Source organism: Heterocephalus glaber, unplaced genomic scaffold (assembly GCF_053883595.1).
Source record: "Heterocephalus glaber isolate CG9 unplaced genomic scaffold, H.glaber_assembly_v1.0 deba00000122, whole genome shotgun sequence".
NCBI classification, from domain to species: Eukaryota; Metazoa; Chordata; class Mammalia; order Rodentia; family Bathyergidae; genus Heterocephalus; species Heterocephalus glaber.
This window is the reverse complement of record NW_028258138.1, coordinates 4,613,493-4,632,400: the sequence shown is the minus strand read 5'-3', so window position 1 is coordinate 4,632,400 and position 18,908 is coordinate 4,613,493. Positions and strand designations below refer to the sequence as shown.

Sequence of the window (18,908 nt, the reverse complement as noted above, 5' to 3'; positions counted from 1 at the left end):
GATGTGAGCGTGGCAGGCTGGGCCATGACCAGATAAAATTGCTGCTTACAATTGATCTCTATAAATTCTTGTCAGCTCCTTGGGATTTGGAAAGAAATGCCCACTGTCATACCTAGTGAAAGTAATGAGCTTTCAAGCAGTAGTCCAACTAAGAAAAACAGACTTTCCTCGAAGTTTTTTTTTCAGAAAAAGGAAACCAAGGGAGCCTTAGATTTTACAGACTATCACAAAAATGAGGAAAAAGCTTCTGAATATAGAGGATCAGAAATTGACCAAGATGTTCCTGCAGCACAGTCCTCACCTAAACTGTGAGAAGACAGAAAACTTGCTGCCGTTTGTAGGACTGAATAATCTTGGCAATATTTATTATCTTAATAGTATAGTTCAGGTATTATATTTTTGTCCTGGTTTTAAATCTGGAGTGACGCACTTATTTAATATTATTTTAAAGAAGAAAGAGGCGCTGAAGTATGAAGCCCATCAAAAAGACAAGGGAGGGCCAGGGATTTAGCTCAGTGGTTTCGCCACCTGCTGCGCAAGCACAAGGATCCGAGTTCGATCCCTGGTACCAAAAAAAAAAAAGACAGGGAACTCAACCCTATGAACAAAGGATATCTATAGCATGACGCACAGGAAATATTACAGTATATTTTGGGAAACATTCAAAAAAACATGCCAATCCTAAAAAAAGAAGTAAAAAATGTGACAGAATTATCCACAAAGGTAGGAGAAAAGCCTCATCAGAAAGAGGAAGTGAGTGGAATAACAGCATGGAAATGGACAATATGAAGAATTCTGAGGACTATAAAGAAAAACCTCCAAAAGGGAATGGGAAAAGAAAAAGTGACACTGAATTTGGTAACATGAACAAAAAAGTCAAAATATCCAAGGAACACCAGTCACTGGAGAAGAACCAGAAACAAATGAGATAAAAAAGGAAAGCTACCGGGGAAACACTGGAGAATCCTCCTAAAGTAATCCTCAAGTTTGTTTCTGAAAGTGAGAGCACAGGACCCTCAAAAAAGAAGTCAAGAGTTAAAATAAATTGGTAAAAGTCTGCAACGAAGCAACTCAGCATTAATTCTAAATTCTGTAGTCTGGGAAAACAGCAAACCAAGGATCCATAAGACACTCTAAAGAAAGCAAATCTGATCTTAAAGAGGACTGCAGGAAGTAGGAAAGTGACAATACAACTCATGGTGTGGACTTGACTCTCCAGAAGATATCGAAATGTAGATGATGATGAAGTTAAGCCCATAAACAAAGGTGCAGAACAAATTGGTTTTGAGCTACTGGAAAAAATATTTCAAGGTCAGGTGGTATTAAGGACTCGTTGCTTGGAATGTGAAAGTTTAACAGAAAGAAGAGACGATTTCCAGGACATCAGTGTACCAGTACAAGATGAACTTTCCAAAGTAGAGGAGAGTTCTCAAATTTCTCCAAAGCCAAAAACAGAAATGAAGACCTTGAGATGGGCAATTTCAGTTTGCTTCGGTGGAGAGGATTCTAGGAGAAGATAAAGATGTCTGTGAAAATTGCCATCATTACACTGAAGCTGACAAAATGCCCGACGTTATAACCATTCATCTGAAGTGCTTTGCTACTAGTGGCTTGGAGTTTGATTGTTACAGTGGTGGACTTTCCTAGATCAACACTCCCTTACTGACACCTCTTAAGGTGTCGCTAGAAGAATGGAGCACAAGGCCAACCAATGAAAGCTATGGATTATTTGCAGTTGTAATGCACAATGGTACTACAATTAGCAGTGGGTATTACACTGCTTCTGTTAAAGTCACCAACCTCAACAGCTTAGAACTGGACAAGGAGAATTCTATGGTTGACCAGATGTGTAAAGTGAGTAAGCTAGAGCCACTGAATGAAGAGGAAGCAAGGGGTGCAATTGAAAATTATGATGATGAAGAAGTGTCTATGAGTTGGTGGAAATGCACAGCCAAGTGAAGTTTTAAACAAAAAAAATGTAGAAGCTATTGGACTTCTTGGAGGACAAAAGTGCAAAGCAGATTATAAACTCTACAACAAAGCATCTAATCCTGCTAAGGCTGCCAGTACACCATTTGCTGAAAGCAGAAGTTCTGAGACTAACAGTACTAATGGGACCCATGAACCAGACAGAAACCAGGAATCCAGCGTCCAAATAGGCATTTACAGGAGTGAATTTAAGAAGAAAATTTTCTGTGTAGTGCAAAGTTTAAAGGAATATGAGGGGAAGTGGTTGCTTTTTGATGATTCTGAAGTGAAAGTTACTAAAGAGGACTTTTTGAATTCTCTTTCCCCTTCTACATCTCCTACATCTACTCCTTACTTGTTATTTTATAAGAAATTATAGAGTGGGTGTATTTTCCCTGTGTACACATTAAATAGGCCTGGCCAACATTGGTAATGTTGATTACACAGTCTTCTAGCTTATCTTTAATTTTTTTTTTTTTTTGGTACTGGGGATCGAACTCAGGACCTTGCATTTGAGGCAGGTGCCAGAACTGCTAAGCTAAATCCCTGGCCCCTTCTAGCTTATCTTTTAAAGCTACTGGATATCATGGGTCTCTCTAGGTTTCTATATAATAGTGAGATTTGAAATACTGAAAAACCATGTTAATTTTTAGAATTCATTTTCCTTCATAGAGACAAGTGATATGTTAGTTTCTGGGAACAAACTTGTATAGATTCTGAACTGAATTATTCAAAATGGAAGCATTTAAACTTTTTGGATTTACACCAATCTTTTGTGTTTGCTTTTTAAAACAAAGTGCTTGTGGGCTGGGAATTTAGCTCAGTGGTTCCCGGGCCTGCCTTGCAAGCGCAAGGACCTAAGTTCAATCCCTGGTACCAAAAAAATAAATAAATAGAATAAAGTGCTTGTATTTGTATTCTCCATGTTTTGGAGAAATTATCTAAAAATAAATAAATAAATAAATAAACAAACTTTTAAGAACAACCATTTGGCTACCTTCAAATGGTTAAAGGTCACAGGTCAATTTGAATAAAGAAATTCAAATGTCTTGTTTAATACCATTTTAAATTTTTCTAGGTTAATAGCACATTTAAAAATATTACAAATAACTTGCTCTGCAAGTTATTGTAAGTTAGGACCTGTAAAGTTAAATCTATAGTATATTTATAACACAATAACAGAAAACTAGAGAAATTATATTATAGTTATATTAAAATTAGCAATTTTAATTGTATGTTTATATTTTTACTTTCTACTATAGCATATTTCTGAATAATCAAAATTTGTACTTTCTAAACTTGATGTGTAATATTTGTTCTTTTTTAAAAATTGGGCTGGAAGCTAGACATGATGGTACATGCCTGTAATCTCAGCACTTGGGAAGCTGAGACAGGAGGATTGCCATGAGTTTGAGGCCAGCCTGGAATCCATAATTAGTTCAAGGCTAGCCTGAACTACATAGCAAGACCCTGTCGAAAGGAAAGGAGAGGGGAGGGGAGGGGAGGAAAAAGAAAAGACAAAACAAGACAAATTGGGCTAAGGGTACATATGCAGCTCAGTGGTAATGTGCACTTTCCACGTCCAAGGCCCTAAGGATAGATCCCCAGGACCAAAATGAGGAATAAAAATGCATTTATACATTTTTATCAAACTTCAAATTAACCTAGAAATTTATAAAGTTTAAAAAAAACCTTGTTTAAAGAGATTATCATTATCAATTTTCTGAATCCTGGAAGAAATTTTCCATGCTTTTAAAAATGCAGATATGTAGATGGCTATTCAGGAAAAAGGTGGGGGGCTTTACAATGAGCTGCATTTTTCCTAGTTTTCACTGTATCTCAGCTCTCCTGGCCCATTGTCCATGCAGATACCACTCATTTACTGATGGACAGGATCGTTACTAGGTGTGCTGTGCGCTGTTACTGTTTGTCAGGTCCAGAGTGTTTAATTCTTACAACTTGATAAGACTGATACTGTTTTTGAATGTACTTACTGTATATCTTCAACTGGCAAATTTAGAGGATATTCTGCATTCTTCTTCACTTTCATTTCATTCCAGTAATCATTCAGTTTTTCTCCTAGTGCTGTAACTGTAAGCCTTAAAACAGTATAAAATCAATTCAAGAAAAGATATGATAAGGACACAAGTTTTTTCAAACATTGAGAAAACAATCCACTAACAATTCTTTTTTCAGGATGGGGAACTGAACTCAGGGTTCCCAGGCACACTAGGCAAGTGTTCTGCCACTGAGCCACAGCCCCAGCCCTCTGGTGATGATTAAATGGCAGTGTGAAAGAACATTCAAAGTTATCCCAGTTTTCTATAGGGACACTGTACAGGGGTATAGCTCAGTGGTAGAGTGCTTACTGAGAATACATGAGGCCCTAGATTTGATCTCAAGCACACCACTTGTACAAATCTTAATTCAATATAAAAAAAATAATAGCATGCCAGTCCTCTGATAAGAAAGTATGCCGTAGAGCAATTCCTGGGAGAGCTAGGCGCTCCCTGTGTTTCAACCCCATCCAGTAAATGTGTAGCTTCAGCTCACATTAGAACTCCTTTTGTAACTTATGCAGGTGATCATTACTACTGAGCATACTTCAAAATAGCTTAAGTCCTAAAATCAAGACTTTGCTTCTCCTACAATAAGAAATGTAAATTAAGGCCACAATAGCAGAATTGTTTATTAAGTAGTTCAGCACCCATTGTGCCAGGAATAGTATACACAGAACACTCAATGCAGGCACTGTAACATTATGAATTTAAACAAAAAGCCTTTACAAACCAGGCCCTCTGTGTCCTGGCAGGTTAGTCCTGTGCGCAGGTAGCTAACCCCGCAAACTGGCCCCACGCACTCCCACTTACTTCAGCTGTCCCCCAGGCAGGACGACTCTCATGGGCAGGGCCCATGGTATCGTAGTGTCCAAAGACCCACTCTTCCCTTCTTTCTCATCACCTCTTCTCCACCTCCACCTGAGACTGCCCTTAGCACTGCTGAAAATACGCCTGCGAGCGGGAGCCTCACAGTCACAGAGCACATGCACCACGAAGAGGTTTATTCAACAGTCCATCAGTTCAAAATGATCAACAATCTCACCTTCTGGTGACTTAGGAGATTTTCAAGCACCCTATACCTTGCCGACATATGCTGTACCTTTTTCATCTTAGACATATTTTCCACTTTTGCCCACTATGATCAGTACTTTTTGGGTCCTGCTCAAAATACTCGCCTAACTAGGTATGATTCAGTGGTAAGACACTTACCTAACACAGGATACGAAAGAGCTTGGATTTGATCCCTAGCACAGCCGAAAAAAGGAAAAAACACAACAACCCAGCTTCACAAAGGGCATGAAAATATTTTTCTGTATTTCCCATTGCTGTTTTGGTCATTCTCATTTGGGAGGAAAAGCTCAGCTGGAGCTGATTTTAGAGGCAGGAGTTAAGGTTCCTTTATCTACACAAAGGCCAAATGACCCTGAATTTGGGAAGGATGGTAATTCTCCCATTGTACTCTACCTTTGAGATAAATCAGGCAACCAGATGTCTAAAGTGGGAGTTTGGCCTCTCTATTTCACTAGATGATCTGTCTGTCCTTTATAACAACATCACACTTCGTAGTCACTATAGCTTTACAGCAAACTAATATCTAGTAGTGCATAAATCTATTTGCTCTGTTGATCGTCAATGTTTGTTGTAGTTATCTTTGGTAGTATCTGACAGAATTTAGAATAAGCCTATTAATACCAACACTTATAAAAAAATCAACACTTATAAACATTTGCAAAAGCTGGAAAATTAAATGACTTAATCACTTTGGAGAAAAATTATCATTTTATTATATTTGACCTTCTAATTCTCTGACCTAGTATATGTATTTGGTTAAATCTTAAACTTCTTGCCACAATGTTTTCTCAGTTTTCAGTAGAGGCTTTGTATATTTTAATTATTCTGGACCTCTTACATAGTTGATACTATTAGTTTTATTTTCTTCCTTCCCAATAATTTTACTTCTTCCTTTCCAATCTTTTTCTTGCTTTGTGTTATCTCACAAAAAGTGGTGAACATTTGATATACTGATTCCCACTTTTAGAGGAAAGCTGTCAATAGTTCACCAGTAGACATGATGCTTGTCATCTTATAAATTCTTTCTGCTTAACATGCCCTTCAATCCATGGTTTTAAGTGTTTGAGGTTTTTTTAGAATTTACAACAACAAAAAAATCACAAAAGGGTACTGAAATTTTATGAAGCTTTTTTCTGTATTTATGAAGATAACCATAAGTGTTCTCTAATTTTTATATCAATGTGATGAAGTACACTGATGTTCACACATGAAAAGCACCGCTGCTGTGTTGGAATCCAACCCACTGGCTGTAACACATTCCCACTGGCTCGAGCCATAAGTGGTATGCACTGACTGCCCCATGGGGCAACATGGGACAGTCCCATCAGTAGGACACACAAATTATAGCTCTGTCATGAACATGTTAATGTATTATCCTTTTTACATGTCACTGGATGATATTTGCTATTACATTAAGGTTTTATTTCTAAGATAAGAGAACTACAAAGCAAGACCTTGTTCTCAAACAACCAGAAAACAAAACACCCCCCACATATTCCCTTTCTTTTGATATACTTTCCAGCTTACTATCAAGGTTATGTGGCCTCATAAAACCTTTAAAAGTTTTTGTAAGATTGATGTCACTTGTTCCTTAAATGTTTTAATTTGATAATGTGGAAGTTTTCTTTTATTGGTCTGTTTTTGAGACAGTCTTGCTACATAGCTCAAGCTGGTCTCAGTATCGGGATGCCCCTCTTGTCTCAGGCTGCGGAGTGCTGGGATCATAGGTGTGAGCTACCACATCCTGCTGTGTGGGGAGTTTCCTAACGCTGACTCAATTTCAAAGTAAAGTGTCCACGTTATCTAAAATGGTAAAAAATTTTTCCTGCTATCCTTTTTAATGCTTTTGTGTCTATAAGACCTATACTATCTTCCTTTTCATTTCCTATACGGATGTGTATTTTCTCCTTTTTACTTTAGTCTTGACAGATACAAATTCTATTAATCTCATCAAAATACAAGCTCTTGGCTCCAGGCCAGTCCAGGTTCTGGCATTTTGCCAGTACCAAAAAAAAAAAAAAAGGCAAACCAACAAAAAGAGAAAAAGTTCCTAGCATGAAATGACAATGGAAGTACAACACACCAAAACCTAAAATGGAAAATGCACACATAAAAAGAACAGATTGACCTCAAACAAGTAACCTAATGATGCATCTCAAGGTCCTGGAAAGATAAGAACAATCCAAATCTGAAACTAATAGAGGGAAGGAGATTATAACAATCAGAGCAGAAACTGATGAAACTAAGACTATAAAACAATACAGAGGATCAAGCACCAAAGGTTTAGTTCTCTGAAAGGATGGGAAGGAGATCTGGAGGTGGGAGGACAGTAGGTAGGGACTGGAAGGGAAGAAAACAAGGATCAAGATACAACATGTGTATGCACTAATTCCCCCCACACTGAATGTATTTACTATGCATCACAAACATACACTAATAAAAAATTGAGAAAAAACCCAAAGCAAAGAAGAAAATAACAAAGGTATATAATTTTTAAAAAAGAACCAGCAGCAGCTGGTGTGGTGGTACACGCCTGTAATCCCAGCACTTGGGAAGCTGAGGCAGGAGGATCCCCATGAGTTTAAGACCAGCCTGAACTACATAGCAAAACGCTGTCTCAAAAAAAAGAATATGAATTTTTTTAAAAGAAAATGGCACAAGTCACTACTTTCTTGTTAATCCATTTCCTATGACTCTCAGTAAACAATTTAAATAGGAAACATACCTGTACTCATTAGTGTAGTCAAAATCTTGCTTATTATGAGTTGGCTTAAGGAAATTACACTCTATAATTCCAACCACTCCAACACCCATGTTGTTTGCCTGAAATAACAACATGAAATCATTACTTCAGACATATCATGCTCAAAACACTCTTACACAGAGATTTACAACTTGTAGAAAATACTTTCCTATATTTAACACAAACAAGTCTCATGAAATTTAGACTGAAAACAAAACACTTTCTGGAAGGTGATTTATGGGGGAGGGGGGCTTTTCTCCAAAACCATTCCCATTACTTACAAATATCTACTTTTTTTTTTTTGGAACTAGGGATGTTCATCTGGACCTTGCTCTTGCCAGGCAGGCGGCAGAACCACTGAGCTAAATCCCTGGCCCACAAGTATCTATTTAGACAAGTACAGCATTATCATCCCAGCCTCAAATTTGTTCAAGCGAAAAAGGACTTCTACTAGGCTGCAATTCCTTAGAGAACAGGATCCACAAATAACTCATCTCAGTACCGCAGTGCCTCATAAAGGCGGTGGCATATAGTATTCTGATGGTCTGCTAGATACAAGTTACCAGCCTGTAGTCCAGCACTCAGGAAGCTGAGGCAAGAAGATCACTTGGAAAGAGTCCAGGAGGTTCAAGGCTAGCCTACACAACACAGCAAAAGCCCATCTGCAAAAAAACCTGAAGCCATTTAACCAGTTTTGCATTCAGTTGCTAATGAGGAAGAAATAAAACCTAGGTCAATTGAATCAATTTTTTTTTTTAAATCCTTGCTACCTAAAATACTGAGCTCAAATTGTATGGGTCATATTCTGAATATTTACATGAGATTAATGAGTGTATTCTGCTCAGAACTAACACTTCTGAATCAACATTCAAAGAGAAAAAGATGAAAGCATGTGTGATGCACAAAATGAACATTTTCATAAACCACAGACCAAATCATTCAAACCAAACCACAGACCTGCTCAACCTCATCTTGTAGAATCTGTAAACCGTGCTGACACCAAGACCACTTTCTTTTGCAGTTCCTGTCCTTTCTCCCAGCTTCATCCTCCCGCTTCTCCCCATCCCTGTGGGCCTCAGACACAGCCAATGTACTCCCTGTATGCTGTCGGGCTCTCAGAAGTCACCTCTGCTGGCAGAGTCCTTCTTGGACTCTGCGGGACAGTGACATCAACAGAGACATCTCAGTCACCAGTGCCTCCAACAAGACTTTCCCAACACTTGAGGATACGCAACAGGCCCTTCACCAACTGCGCTGTGGCACACATGATCTTATCTTTAATAAGCTGAGCACATAGCACAGTATTTCAGACTGAGTATCTGACACCTGTTTGTTCACTAAACCCACAGAATGCAAGTATTTGGCCCATTCCATCCTCCATCTTGTGGTAAGACAAACATTAAAACTTTGCTCTAACAGTCTATTTTTACCAGAAAATTTGACCCAGTCTATTTTGACCCAGAAATTGTATACAATGCAAATTCTGAAAAAGGGGCTTTGTATTCTACCTAGTTAAGTAAAATTCATAAATGACAAAAGAAATTTACAAATACACATGTTGCAAACACATACTAGCAAAATTCCACTACCAAAAATGCATTTCTAATTACTAATAAAGTTAATTAACTTTAATAGTACATTATAGAATACTTCTGGAAAAAATAAGTGTTTCAATTATAGCTGGAAAATTACCATTTTAAATGTCACTGGTACCTCATATGATTGCCAGATTTTTGGATTTATTTCCTGACTGAAATTAGTAGTTGTAAACAACAGTCCAACAAAGTTCTTTTTTTTTTTTTTTTTTGGTACCGGGGATTGAACTCTGGACCTTGCGCTTGTGAGGCAGGCAGCAGAACCACTGAGCTAAATCCCCGGCGTAACAAAGTTCTTTTACTTCTGCAAAAATGCAGCTGATTACTCTGGGCTTGTGTCAGGTAATAGGTGAAGCAGAGTTATAACCCATGTTGGACTGTATTCAAGATGAATTCACATTACTACACCATGAAGCTCAGAACATTCTAGAAAGAACTGAGAATGAAATAAGGTGCACAGGAAATAAACTGTGGAGAACTAGGAAAAACATACCCAGTGTTAAGGTTTGTGTCTCGATGTCCCCCCAAGGCCTCACGCACTCATAGCTGAAGCTTCTGGGAGGTGCCTGGATCTAAAGTGTATGATGGTGGATTTGGGTATGTGGTGCTGGGATTAAGGGCAGATGTGGATAGTACCAATCAATAGGCTTGTGACCTGGATGGAATACAAAGGGACAGAAAGAAGGCAGGCTCACTGCTGCTGCTTGGTGCTTCACTGCCTTCTGCCTGCCATGCCATGAACTGTTTCTCTGTGATGCTCCTCTGCTATGCCACACTGCCTTGGAGCCAAATGACTATATTTTTTTTGGTACCAGGCACTGAACTCAAGACCTTTTGCTTGTGAGGCAGGTGGCAGAACCACTGAGCTAAATCCCCCACCCCAATCAGACTGAAACCTCTATATATTGTGAGCCAAAATAAACCTCTCCTCCTTTAACTTGTGTCAGGTATTTTGTCCTAGCAACAAGTAACTAAGACATCCAGTCTTAAAACCTATTAACATGAGGTGCCGGGGATTTAGCGCAGTGGTTCCGCCACCTGCCACACAAGTACAAGGACCGGAGTTCGATCCCTGGTACCAAAAAAAAAAAAAAAATTGTACTACATGCAAAAACAAAAAAACCTATTAACATGGAAGCAGGTGGTGGCACACGCCTGTAATCTAGCACTGGGAAAGCTGAGGCAGGAGGATTGCCATGAGTTCAAGGCCACCCTGGGCTACACAGTGAATTCAAGGCCAGCCTGGACTACACAGTGAGACCCTGTTTCAAAAAAACAAAATATTGGGCAGGGGATTTAGCTCAGTGGCACCGCGCCTGCCTCGTAAACACAAGGTCCTGAGTTCAACCCCTGGTACAAAAACAAATAAACAAATAAATAAAACCTGTTAACAAAGTTAATTTTCAGAATTATCACTGCATTCTCAGAAAATGCATGCACACCCACGAAAAGCCTCTCTGAAAGCACACACAGGATTGAGAGGTTGACCTGATGGGTTATAGTCATCATCCTAAAGTGAATTCTACAACAGTAAAAGTTGCCAAGCAGACAATTTTAATATATTTAGGAACTAATTCCATAAAGAAAATAACCTATCAGATACCGTTTTTCCGGGTGATTCACTCAGCACTAATAAGCAGCAACTAATTTCATTCTAAGAAATAGTCACTGAATCCTTCTCCAAAGGCAGTCAAAGATGCCCATAGTTGCCTGAGATCTTACACAAACTGCAGAACCTATGTATTAGCCCCAACTTCCTTTTCTGTACAGTAGAATTAATGTTTTATCTCCCCTTCTAGAATCAAGTAAAAAATTAATGCAAAGTCCAAATGCCATACTAATGTTAGATTTGATATTTGCAGGTCTTTGGGGGGAAACACTGCAAAATTAATTTACCTTTGACTTAATAGCATGATACTAACTTTTGTTAAAAGCAGACATTTTCTAAAGGGGGGAGAAGAGGGAAAAAATAGACATTTTCTTTTCAAATATAAAATCTTACCCTTAGCTGACATCCAACTTTTTCATAAGCTTTGATGAGTCTATTTCTGTGATACATCATTATCCCATAATGATCTTTATTTCTGCAGTTGAATCCAAAAGTAATTCTCACTGTTCTAGTCTTAAAATGTTAAGGAAAATTCTAAACAAGACCTCACTCTCTTCCAATTATCTTTTCTATTTCATTTTTGTGGGGAGAGGGCAGGGTCTCACTATGTAGTTCAGGCTGGCCTTGAACTCACTATGTAGTCCAGGCTGGCCTTGAAATTATGGCAGTCCTCCTGCCTCAGCCTCCAGCATGCTGAGATTATCTATTCCATTATTAATAAATCCTAAAATACATAAAGAAGGGCAAAGTTGAGGAGGATTAGAATCCCTATAGAATAAAATGCGAAAGGGGCTTGATTGACAATGTTTGTACAGCATCAAAAAAAGGATACTAAAAATTTAGGTCGATAAACATCACGTTCAATGTAGGCAAGACTCTTCGAAACTAGCTGTGTCTTCACTTTCTGTCCACGCAAGATGATCTGCATTCTTGGCTTTAGATATAATATACTGCAATAAGCCTGCAACGAAACATAGCATTATCTACAGATTTGCTTGTTATTACACAGATATGCCTTTAAATAGAAAGCTAGCACCTTGCCTTGACAACACACACACTAATTCTTCAATAAAATGTATAGATAGGGTCACAGGTAAGTGATAAAGCTGTACTCAGCATGTGTGAGGCCCTGTTTCAAGTCCAGCACATGGGAAAAGGAAAAAAGAAAAAGAAAAAATATATGTATGTAAACAAAGAGAGGGAGGGCCAGGGATGTAGCTCAATGATCCAACAAATACAAGGCCCTGAGTTCGATTCCTGCTTCCAAAAAAGAAAAAAAAAAGGACATTCCCCTCAAAAAAAAAAAAAAAAAAAAAAGACAAAAACAGAATAAGAGACAAGAGAGAGACAAACACGTATTATAAAGCTATACTGGTTATTCAGATTATTTTCATTAAAAATAAACTCAAGGGGCTGGGGATTTAGCTCAGTGGTCGCGCCACTTGGGACCAGAGTTTGATCCCCGGTATTAAAAAAAAAAAAAACTCAAACAATAAATATAAAAATACTATGGTCAATGAAAATGAGGCAGGGCCGGGGATTTAGCTCAGTGGTTTCACCGCCTGCTATGCAAGGACCCGAGTTTGATCAAAAAATACCAAAAATAAAAAATACCAAAAAAAAAAATGAGGCACAGGTAACAGTCTACTGACCTATATATTACTAAGTGAAAAAAAGTTATAAACAGCATGCATGATCCCATTTTACTCATGTATATGTATTTTTAAGTACTTGAGGTTGAACCCAGAGCTTTTACACTGAACTACATCCCCAGTCCCTTCTTTATTTTGAGACAGGTCTCACTATGTTGCCAGAGCTGGTGTCAAACTTTCAATACTCCTGCTTCAGCCTCCAAAAGGGCTAGAATTAGAGGGATGCATCATTATGCCTGGCTTCATTTTAATTTTTAAAAATGTATATATGGGGCCAGGGATTTAGCTCAGTGGCACCGCACCTGCCTTGCAAGCACAAGGTCCTGAGTTCGATCCCAAGTACCGTAAAAAAATGTTTTTAATTTTAAAAAATAAATAGTTCTATTTAGGCAAAAATGAGCAAGATCTAACACAAACAAAAGAATAATATATGTTTGACAAGTAAATTCTAATACACTAACATTTAATCAAAGTAGACAGTTAATTTTTTAAAATTGAGCTGCAAACTATGCGTGCACTTCTTAAAACATGAATGTTGAAATCCTTTAGACATCTGGGCAAACTTTACACCTGAAACATGTTAAAATATGTTCTTTACCCACCACTGTGCCATCAGAAACTTCCAAAGGAAATGCACTGAGTAACTCAAAAAGGATAAGAAACAAGTTCAACACAAATGAAAAATCTGAACTTTTCTCTTAGCCCTGACGACCCATTTCAAAAGTGAAGTGTATCACTTTTAAATTCATTAATGATATTTAAAATCTGCACACTTTGATTCTCTGGTTGCCACTGGTCCTATGTCATACTTGAACAAGATTCTTTTTTTCTTTCTTTCCTTTCTTCAAGAGCAGCACTGGGGATCCAACCCAGGGACAGTCTATGCAGGGCACTCTACCACTATATCCCCAGCCCCTTTTATTTCTTATTTTGACACAAGGTCTCTGTAAATTGCCCAGGCTGGCCTTGTATTTGAGAACTTCCTGCCTCAGCCTCCAGAGTAGCTGGGTTCTCCCAAGAGCTGGCTTTACCCTGGACCCCAGTACAACAGGACATACCAAGGAACAGCATACTTCTGCTACCACAATTGCTAGGACCTCACAGAAAGTTATATGGCAACCTTGTAAATCTCCAACAGTTTCAGCTTGCAGTTATGAAATAATTTTAGCATACACACATGAACAAAGTTAAAGTTTTACCACGGCAAAGTTAGTCAACATCTCTTACTGACTAAAAACAATTATTTTCATTATCGTATCAACATTGTTACAGATTTTTATTTTTTCAATCCTAACAATATGCCCATTTTTAAGGTCAAATCTCAAGATAAAATTTTCACAAAATTATAGTAATAATAATCTATAGTCTATATTGACTTAAGAGGACAAGATATATTAGACAAGTATTCCAAAACATTGTGAAAAAAATTAAAATGCACTTTGAATTTGGTGTTTGTGCCTGAACCGATCAATAAGGCCATCACAAAAATAGACTGTGGGTGGCACACAGCTCAGTGATACAGTGCTTGCCTACTGGGTTCGAGCCAGAGGGGGAAAAACGAATTCCAGTAACACCAATTCAAACCACCTGGGTGCACAGTGAAGAACTATAAGCCCTATTAAATGTGATTGAAACTAAACCAGCTTTTCTAAGCAAATAAAACACACATGCACTACTCCCGAGCTCACTGGCAGCTGATATGAGGCCAATGGACAAGTGGCTGACCAAAGGCAGCACCGGCGCAGTCCTCAGAGACCCTCAGTGACAAGCTCAGCACAGAGCTGCATACATACCCTCAGGGAATAGTCACTCTCGGGGGCAATCTGGTCTATCCTTTCTTGCTTCTTGTACCCTTTCTTCCCTGTGGTCTCATCTAAATCCTCAGGAATTCTGATGTCATATTTATCCTTTTCAAAATCAAACTCTGTTGAATTTTTGTAGCTGTAAAAATAATTTTAGAAAGCAAAATTTAACTTCACAGCAAATAAGCAATCAAGCAAGCAAATTGAAAAAACAAAAAAAAACTTATGGATGGTAAACTTAATGGGGGGTGGCTGGATACAAAAGCAAAATAAAAGAAAAGGAATCCAAAAAACCATATATGCATGCAGTGGTAGTGGGAATATAAAATGATAGTCTTGCTGGCAAACTAGGAGTTTCTTAGCCTATTGAAAATACAGCCAAGGCATGATGCCACATGCCTATAATCACAGCACTTTTGGAGGCTGAGGCAGGAGGATATTTCACGCCCTGTCTGGGAGATTTAGCAACTCACAAAGACCCTGTCACAAAAAAACAAAACAAAGTGGGGGCTGGGGGTATAGCTCATACAAAGGCCCTGAGTTTAATCTCCAATACCCCCTTCTGCCCTCTCCCTCTCTCCCCACATGATCCAGCAATTACACTCTTGGGCATTTATTTTTTAAAAACCAAGTCTACATTCCCCTGAAACACCTGTACATCAATGTTTACAGCATTATTTGTAACAGCACCACATAAACAACCCAGATGTCCTTTTTTTTTTTTTTTTTTTTTGGGTACTGGGGATCAAACTCGGGTCCTTGCGCTTGCACAGCAGGCGGCAAAACCACTGAGCTAAATCCCCGGCCCCAATCCAGATGTCCTTTAACAGGGGAACAGTTAAATATAATGGGCGTCTGTCCATACAATACAGTATGAACAAGAAGCCAACTACAGACACACACAAGAACTTGGATGTGTCTCCAGAGAACCACGCCTAGGTGAAAAATGCCATCTCAAAAGGTTTCACACTGTGACTGCGTGGATACATTATTTGAAATGACAAAATTATAGCAAGAGAACAGATTAGAGGTTGCCTGGAATGAAGTGGGAAAGGGAGTCAGAAGGATGCAGGCTCTGAAATGGCAACAGTGACTCCTAGCATGATCAGTGTCCTCCGTATCGTGACTGTTGAGGAAAATCCTGTCACTATCAACAGCACTACTATACTATAGTTCCAAGTAGCACTATTTTGGCAAACTGGGTAAAAGGTATAGGAGATCTCTGGATTATTTCCTAGAACTGCACACGAATCTGTAATTATTTCAAGGCAGAAAGCTTAGCCAGGGAGTTAGCGCATGCCTGCCTGGCAAGAGCAAGGTCCTGAGTTCAGTTTCTGGTACCGAGGGAAAAGAAAAAAAAAAAAAAAGAAGTGGGCCAGGGATTAGCTTAGTGGCCCCACACCTGCCTCGCAAGTGCAAGGTCCTGAGTTCAATCTCCGGTACCGGCGCAGGGAAAAGAAAGAACAAAAGCTTAGCTGAAAAAAACCTGCAGGATAAGGGGCAGGAAGGCGAAAGCAAGAGGAAGAAAATAAATGGGAAAAGGAAAAGGGATCGGGTCGGAAAAAGCACAAGTTTTACAGGTATTTAGGGTTAAACTTATTTGTGCTTTATTCCTATGGTGCAGCATATCTTTGACTTTTCAATTTACATATTAATCCTAAATTCTGGAGTTTTATTTACAAAGGACTTTTTTCCTCACAAGGATAAAAAACTATAAATTTTAGCAGTGTAAAAATCTCATCTAAGCCAGGCATAGTGGCACACATCTGTAATCCCAGTGCTTAGAAGGCTGAGGCAGGAGGATTGCCGCAGCCACAAATTCGAGGCCAGCCTGAACTACATAGTGAGACCCTGTCTCAAAAAAAAAAAAACAAGCAAGACAACCCACCTCATCTATGTTACTTTTCTTACCAGACGCTAGACGATGCTTAGCTCTCAGTAACAAATGAAATGGAAAAAGATTTCTCTCCCTAACTTTCACAGCTGGACGTGTCATAGCTGGGCTTTTGTCTTCAGTTCTCTCATGGTTTTGAGAAGGGGAGGTGGGGCAATAGAAAACAGTGTTACTGGAGACTGGGTTTACAGCAATATGAGTATCTCAGACTGAAGCCAAAGCAGCCTCAGTAAAATACCTCTGGAGAAGCCAAATCATTAACAATGCCAAGCACTGAGAACCTCTGCCTGTGTCTACACTGTGTCACAAACGCTACACATGAGGAAACCAATTCTGCACAGGTAACTTACTTCCCTCAGTGGACAACTACTGCCTGAGAGCTACACTTACCTTCTAAGATTCCAAATGATGATCCGAGTCCCCTTCTTACCCATAATTGCATCAAGTTCTGCCAGCAGCTTTTGCTCAGTAGGAAACAGAGAATGTTCTAGAATTGCAGCAAGGCTCACTTTTGATTCTGCTAAGTTAATCATCTGTCGTACATCCTTAGTCAAGGACTGAGATCAATAACATATTTTCCACAATTATAATATAGAAAGCAACCCTAATAAACTTAATAGAAAAACTATTTCCTGAAGTGTTAAAATGGCAGTTTGGGCCAGGCACGGTGGCACACACCTCTAACCCCAGCTGCTCAGGAGGCTGAGGCAGAAGGATGGCTAGCTGAAGGCCACCCTGGGGAACTTAGTAAGGCCCTGTCTCAAAAAAATAAAAATGGCTGGGGATGTAATTCAGTTGCAGAGCACTTTGCCTAGCATGCACAGGCCCTGGGTTTGACTCCCAGTACTGCAAAATGAATGAATGAATGAATGAATGAATGTAGGAATGAATAAAATGGCAGTTCATTTTCAAGCGAACTCTAGGAAGAATTAAAAACAAGTAAGTTTACTATCACTGCTAACTAATTTGGTGCTATCCAATATTTCAGTGTGTTTACATAGAAGGCATTTTCCAGAAGTTTTCTTGCTTTTCGTGGTTGTTAGCAAAACTTTCAAGCCAGCGCACAAAATCTTATTAGTCCAAAATAAGCTGGAATAAAGAGAAGATCTATGAACAAAGCTCTCTGTGGTGTTGGGGAACAAACCCTGCCAGCCGCACACTCTTACCACTGAGCTCCACCTCTACCCCCTGGAATCAATCTACTGTAGAATGCAAGCAACCTAGGCTGAGGATTTCCACGGCACAATCTAACAGAGAGGACAAGTCCAGAGCTTCAGGTGTGGGGTAAAGGCAGTGGACACAGAAGAGAGCTAGAACAGCTGTGATTACAAAATAGAAATGTGCTCTGGGAGGCTGAAGCAGGAGGGTGGCAGGTGAGAGCCCAGCCTGGGCCACTCAGTAACTTAGCAAGACTGTCTCAAAATATAAAAGGGCTGGCGATGTGGCTCAGTTCGAAGATCCTAGGTTTATCCCTAGTATGGCAAAAACAAATAAAATAAGGATTTGGAGGAAGGCAAAAGGGTAGAACATTTCAGAGTATTTTCCAGTTTCCCCACAGCTTCTATTTCTCAAGCAAAAGGATATGGTGCTTGTTGAAGGCAACAATTGGGACAACCACATGTTCTGCTTTGATGGCTTCCAGGTAGGTCTGCGACAAGAACCCCACACTCATGCTTTCTCCATTTTTGGTAAAAACGATTGCGTCTTTACCCAAGCGCATAGAGCCTGACTTGAATCCATTCCCATACAATCCAACCGGGACATGACCATTCATGGTAACTTTATCACTGAAGCCAAAGCTAGAAAGAGAACCAAAGATTTTTGAACAATAAACACCTACACCTTTGCTTAAAAAAAAAAAAAAATCCACCCAATATAATACCAAGTAAAAAGCTTGGCTCTCACATGCTGGCCTCTGCCTATCTGGCTACAGAAGGTCAACCAAGTTACTCTTAATCTCTCTTGCTGTTTCCCTACCTCCATGGTGAGGACCCCCAGCTACATCACAGGGCAGAAGGGTTACAGCAGCGACAGGCACTCGTCTGGTTACCCCGGTTAAAGGGCCAGCGGTACCTTGAGCCGTCAGCCCAGGAATCTCTTCTGCTTGTTCTAAGTGAGCCTACATGGTATGATTTATCACGGGGGCACCTCACTTTCTGGCTGCATAAGAAATTTTTTTTTTTTGGTACCAGGGATCAAATTCAGGACCTTGTGCTTATGAGGCAGGCAGCTACAACACTGAGCTAAATCCCCCGCCCAAGAAATATTTAAGTGACAACAGAAGACCTCTGCTTCTACATTCTCTGTTCTGTTCAGTTTCCATTTCACGCACATTTAATTCATACTGACAACCTGCTCTCAGTCCAAGGCCTTCTGACTATTTTGTGCTGCTTTCTAGCCTCTCAATCTCTTTAAAGTTACTCCCCTCCAAAGCTAAGTTTTATTAGAAATATTGGTTAAAACTAATTTGCACTGAAGTGCAAACAGCAGATATAGCTTCAGTACTCTACAATT

General features: G+C 39.3%; 1 protein-coding gene and 1 pseudogene across 2 annotated transcripts in view; one reads left to right on the top strand and one right to left on the bottom strand.

Annotated features, from left to right (window-relative positions):
- Positions 1-18,908, bottom strand: part of Morc3 (MORC family CW-type zinc finger 3) — a 54,134-nt gene that overhangs the window by 15,151 nt on the left and 20,075 nt on the right. For both annotated transcript variants that reach the window (XM_087211973.1, XM_087211981.1), the window contains exons 4-10: positions 17,980-18,193; positions 16,785-16,933; positions 14,492-14,639; positions 11,879-12,007; positions 11,440-11,559; positions 7,825-7,922; positions 3,963-4,067 (exon numbers count right to left, since the gene is read on the bottom strand). In XM_087211973.1, the coding sequence (XP_087068099.1) occupies positions 3,963-4,067; positions 7,825-7,922; positions 11,440-11,559; positions 11,879-12,007; positions 14,492-14,639; positions 16,785-16,933; positions 17,980-18,193 (963 nt within the window). The remainder of the gene's footprint in view (positions 1-3,962; positions 4,068-7,824; positions 7,923-11,439; positions 11,560-11,878; positions 12,008-14,491; positions 14,640-16,784; positions 16,934-17,979; positions 18,194-18,908) is intronic.
- Positions 54-2,387, top strand: LOC106009220 (ubiquitin carboxyl-terminal hydrolase 1 pseudogene; annotated as a pseudogene).